The 5,596-nt window shown below is 40.5% G+C and overlaps 1 protein-coding gene across 1 annotated transcript in view; it reads right to left on the bottom strand.

Moving 5' to 3' along the window:
- Window positions 1–614: 614 nt before the first annotated feature.
- LOC122541305 (class I histocompatibility antigen, F10 alpha chain-like) overlaps window positions 615–5,596 on the bottom strand; it is a 27,240-nt gene continuing 22,258 nt past the window's right edge. The window contains exon 6 of the mRNA XM_043677934.1: window positions 615–1,425. Coding sequence (XP_043533869.1) covers window positions 1,409–1,425 — 17 coding nt within the window. The 3' untranslated portion in view covers window positions 615–1,408. The remainder of the gene's footprint in view (window positions 1,426–5,596) is intronic.

The raw sequence follows: 5,596 nt of genomic DNA, 5'->3' as shown, positions 1-5,596 counted from the left end.
TTAAATATCCATTGAATTTTGTCAGTAATTTACAGAAATAACACAAAGGTCTCACGTTAATTAGAATTGACCTCCAAATAAATAACTGCCTCGATAGCAGTGCAAAATAGGAATGAGCAGATAAGACTTGTGACATTTCCGAAACAGCATTTTCCACAAAGAACAATAAACACCAAATGTTGAGCAGGATATATGATGGCAGCTAACAACTCCCAATCTGGGGTCGTTAGGGCTGACTGCCTGCCCCTCTTCCGCAGTTACGTTTGAGCCTGGGTGACTCTGGAAAAGGAGCATGTGGTGTCCACCACCGCCCTGGAGTTGTTCAGGGAGAAGTGCACTCCACTGCAGGGAGTGGAGTGCATTACTGCCCCCTCCAATTCTATTTTGATTTAATCCGTGCCCTCCCTTCACTGTTTGATCACACAGCATTGCCCTTTGATGTGAAGGGCACTGCTTCTCACTGGCAACTCGGGTGTTTCTTTTCTTCCTGGTGGTGGAAATTTGAATAAAGATTCATGCACCTTGTGTCTCTCACTGTGTCTCACACCTGCACACACACAACATGGGTGTTGGGAGAAAAAAAAGCACTACCGCAGTTAGGCAGTAGTGTGGGGGAGAAAAAAAATTGAAAAAAGAAAAGAATAAAAAAAAACTCCCAATCTGCTGTGGGTTTTTTTTTTCCAATGCATATGGAGATTAATTTGCTTGGAAGGATGAAACAAGTCTCTGAAAAGGGTAAAGTCAACTTATGCAAGGTTTGCAGTTGTCTCCAGTCACTTTTAAAGCTTCCCTCTGAAACACTCAGAAAACACCTTTATAGTATGTGTTGATTTTCAGGAGATGAACTCCATTTAAATACTGACAGCTGAAGATTGACCACAGGTTGGAGAAGGTCTCTTAGTTTTATTTCCATTGGAATCTTCCTGTTGGCAACAGAGGTGATACATATATATTTATAAAAGGGAGAAGTCACCTCAGAGCTCTCCTGACCTACTGAAGCATGGATGCAATTGTTCACTGGTAACTATGTCAAATGCTTGTGATCCTCAGTTGCATGCCCACTGATTGAACATAATCATTATCTAACCCCACAATTTCAGAGCCTCTACCTGAGGTAATTATCTAGGAAATGTCAGGAGTGTAATAATATTCACAACACACATGTTAAAATGCCAGAAATTTCTAGTTGTTGTTAGATAATTTGTACAATAAGTTAATACAATTGAAGATCAAACTTGTAAATGGTCATTTCCAAAATTGAGCAAATGATTGATGTTTCAGTAAAATTATTAAAAGAGAAAACAAGCATAAAATGATTTGCAATTAAAACAACCATAGTTATGAAGTAATTGTCAATTTCGGTCTGTCCGTGCTGTCAATTCTAGCATTTAACCTTCTAAGGCACTGGTTAAACAACACTGTAATCTAGAGAAAGGAAAATAAATGTTAGAAAATCCAGACATAACAGTGCAGACCATAGTATCATAAAAATACAATGTGTTCATGCTCTTTTCACAATGGTCCCCTGCAGATTACCTACAAGACAGCGAATTTTATTAGGCCATTTCCTAACATTTCAACATTGGCCAAAATTCAATTTTCACAACTTTTCTTTTCCTATTTGGGCTCATGCATGTTTGGGAGAGTGAGCAGGTTATGGTTAATCATCAACTGAAGGCTCAGAATGGGTCCTGCACATTTTGCTTAAAAGTAATTTGAATGACCCATTGTTCGTGAATATTTGACGACAGCCTGTCATCTACTACTGGTGATATGTTTGAATTCCAAAAAATGAGAGGCAATTATTGTAATCAATGCAGAGGAATATATTGGAAGGAAAATTCTAAGTAGGGAAAAGATCACCACGAGCAACTTTGTCATGCTTGCGTATGGTGACAGTAGCTCATGAGCTTAGAAGTTAAAAGCTGAGGGAACATGGCACAGAAAGGTGCAGATCTTGGCTATCCATTCAATCCTGCGGACACCTGCCAGTGTATGAGGTGAAGTGAAAAATCAGTTCTCCAATGAATACTGGATAGTGTCGCTCCTCAGAGTAGGCACTGAGGCTAGCAAACCCCTGTGAAACATTGTTGCCAGGAAATAATGTTGAAAAAGTAGACTGTAATGGCCCATGCTTTTGATGGTAAAAAAGATTTACCAGTTTTTTTAAAAACACAATTGGAAGGTTTGAATCATAAGGAGAGACTGGGATAGGCTGGGACATTTTTCCCTGGAGAGTAGGAGTGTGAACACACGAACATAAGAACTAGGAGCAGGAGTAAGCTGTCTGGCCCTTTGAGCCTGCTCCAACATTCAATGAGATCATGGCAGATCTTTTCCTGGACTCAGATCCGCTTAACCGAGCTCTCACCGTATCCCTTAATTCTTTTCATTGTTCAAAAAAACTACCTTAGCTTTAAAAGCATTTTCTGAAGTAGCATCATTAACTTCCCTGAGCAAGGATTTTCATAAGTTTACAACCCTCTGGTTGAAGAAGTTCCTTCATAATTTAGTGCAAATCCACTCCCTCTAATCTTGAGGTTGTGCCCTCTTATCCTAGTTTCACCCGCCTGTGGAACCATCTTTTCTACTTCGGTCTTATCTATTCCCTTCATAATTTTAAATGTTTCTGTAAGAACAGGGTCCCCAACTAAAAATCATCAACATAAATTGTGAATAATGCAGTCCCAACACGGATTCCTGAGGCACACCATTAGTCACTGATTGCCAGCCAGAGCACCACTCACTTATCCCCACTCTTTGCTTCCTGTTAGTCAACGAATCCTCTATCTGTGCTAATACTTTACCTGTAACACCATGCATTCATATCTTATGCAGCAGCCTCATGTGCAGCACCTTGTCAAAGGTCTTTTGGATATCTAGGTACAGCACATCCACTGGGTCCCCGTTATCCACCTTCCTCTTAATGTTGTCATAGAATTCTAAAAGATTTGTTAAGCATGACCTGCTCTTCATGAATGCATGCTGCATCTGCCCAAAAGGACAATTTCTATTGAGATGCCTTGCTACTTCTTCCTTAATAATAGACTCAAGCATCCTCCCCACTGCAGAGGTTAATCTCACTTTTCTATAATACCCCATCTCTTGTCTACCAACATTTTTAAACAGTGGTGTTACATTTGCTGTCTTCCGATCTGCTGGGACTGCACCCGAAGTTGAGTGAGTTTTGGAAAATTACCACCAGTTAACCTGCGATTTCTCCCGCTATCTCTTTTAGTACCTTAGGATGCATTCTATCAGAGCCAGGAGACTTATTTATCATTAGCTTGCCCAAGACTACCTCGTCTGTAATAATGATTGTTTCCAACTCCTCTGCTACCTTTGTTTCTTTATCAGTTACTTGCAAGTCAATAGTGTCCTCCACTGTGAACAATGATACAAAATACTTGTTCAATGCATTGGTTATTTCATTATATCCCATAACTAAATGTCCCTTCTCTTCCTCTAAATGACCAAATGTAACAACTCCTTTTCATTTTATATATTTATAGGAACTTTTGCTGTCTGTCTTTATATTATGTACTAGTTTTTTTTTTCTATGCTCTATATTTCTTTTCTTTAGAGCTCTTTCTGTGGCTTTCTGTTGACCTTTAAACCTTTCCCAATCTTCTCATTTCATGCAGTGTTTGGCCACTTTGTATGCCTTCTCTTTCAATTTGGCAGCCTCCCTTATTTCCTGTGACCCCCATGGCAGACTACCCATTTTCTTACAGTCCTTCCTTTTCACTGGAATACACTTTTGCTGAGTGCTTTTAAAAAATTGTTTTGAAAGTTCTCTACTGCTGGTCAATTGTCCCAACATAAACGCTTTATTTCCAGTCTACTTTAGCCAAGACGTCCCTCATTCTGTTATGGTCTCCCTTATTTAAGCACAGGGCCATGGCATTTTGATTTTGTCTTCACACTCTCCAGATTTATTCTAAATTCAACCATACTGTATTTCTTTTTCTTCTGAGGGGATCCCTAACTATGAGGTCATTAATTATTTTTATGTCATTACACAGGACCAGATCTAGGATAGCTTGCTCCCTCGTCAGTTCCATTATATACTGTTCAAGAAAACTTTCATGGATACACTCAATGAACTCTCCCTCAAGGCTACACTCAGCAAGCTGGTTCGATCAACCTACATGTAGATTAAAATCTCTCATGATATTCATCATCCCATTTTTCCAACATGAGTTATTTCTTTGTCTTTTGCCCACCCCAGTGTGATGTTATTACTTGGTGGCCTATCAGTGACTTTTTCTTCTTCAAATTTCTAATTTCCAGCCAAATTGTTTCAAACTTATTCTTAATGGAACCTATACCATCTCTCAGCATTGGCCTGATTTTGCCCTTGAGTATGAAAGATACACCACCTCCCTTCCCTTTCTGTCTGCCCTTCTGAATAGTCTGATACATCTGAATACTTAAGTCCCAGTCGTAACCATCCTGTAATGTCTCCCATAATGGTTACTAAATCATATTCTTTCACAACGATTTGTGCTGTTAACTCATCAACCTTGTTACAAATGCTATGAGCATTCAAGCAAAGTGCCCTCATGCTAGTCTTCTTACCCTTATAATTTCCAACATCTCTAATAATCTCTCCTGAGTTATCCATCCTTTTTGCTTCTTTCATTTTCTGACTTGAAATTAAACCTTCCTGCACACATGCTAATTTGCTGCTTACCTTTTCAATTTACCATCCTGTTGTTTTCCCTTTCCCTTCCCCCAATTCACAAGTTTAAACTTCGAGTGACCATCCTATTTATCCTTTTCACTAGAACACAGGTTCTATGTCGGTTCAGGTGGAGACCGCCACCATCAGTACAGATCCACCAGTTCCAAAACTGATACCAATGCCCCATGAAATGGAACCCCTCTTACACACATCACTCTCTTAGCCACATGTTTACTTCCCTAATTTTATTATCACTAAGCCAATTTGCACATGTCTCGGGGAGTGATCTGGAGATTATGACCCTCGAGGACTCGCTCCTTAATTTTCTTCCTCATGCTCGGTAATCCACAAACAGGTCATCCTTCCTACCCTTGCCTATGCTGTTTGTCCCAAAGTGAATCACAACAACTGGATCCTCCCCCTCCCACTCCAACATTCTTTCAAGCCGGTCAAAAATGTCCGGCACCCTGGCACCGGGCAGGCAACACACCATGTGGGACTCCCATTCTGACCCCTAATTATAGAATCCCCTATAACTACCACTTGTCATTTTGCTCCCCTCTCTTGAATGGCTTTCTACTCCATGTTGCCATGGTCAGTTGGCTCATCCTCCCCACAGCCCTTTTCCTCATCCACTCTGGGAGCAAGTATTGCCTACCTGTTGGATAAAGTCAAAAGCAGAAGCTCCTCCATTCCTGAACTCAGGATCCCTCTACATGCCTCACTTGCAGTCACACCCTGTTGTCCCATATCACGAACTGAATTTCAATTTGTTAATCTGCCTCTTGCTGCTGTCCAAGCATATCAACTCACTCATCTCCTGAAATCACAATTCAACTGCAATTTAGATTAGATTACAGTTGGAAACAGGCCCTTCGGCCCAACAAGTCCACACCGACCCGCCGAAGC

The sequence above is a fragment of the Chiloscyllium plagiosum genome, chromosome 37, assembly GCF_004010195.1.
Source record: "Chiloscyllium plagiosum isolate BGI_BamShark_2017 chromosome 37, ASM401019v2, whole genome shotgun sequence".
NCBI classification, from domain to species: domain Eukaryota; kingdom Metazoa; phylum Chordata; class Chondrichthyes; order Orectolobiformes; family Hemiscylliidae; genus Chiloscyllium; species Chiloscyllium plagiosum.
This window is presented reverse-complemented; position numbering and strand designations above follow the sequence as displayed.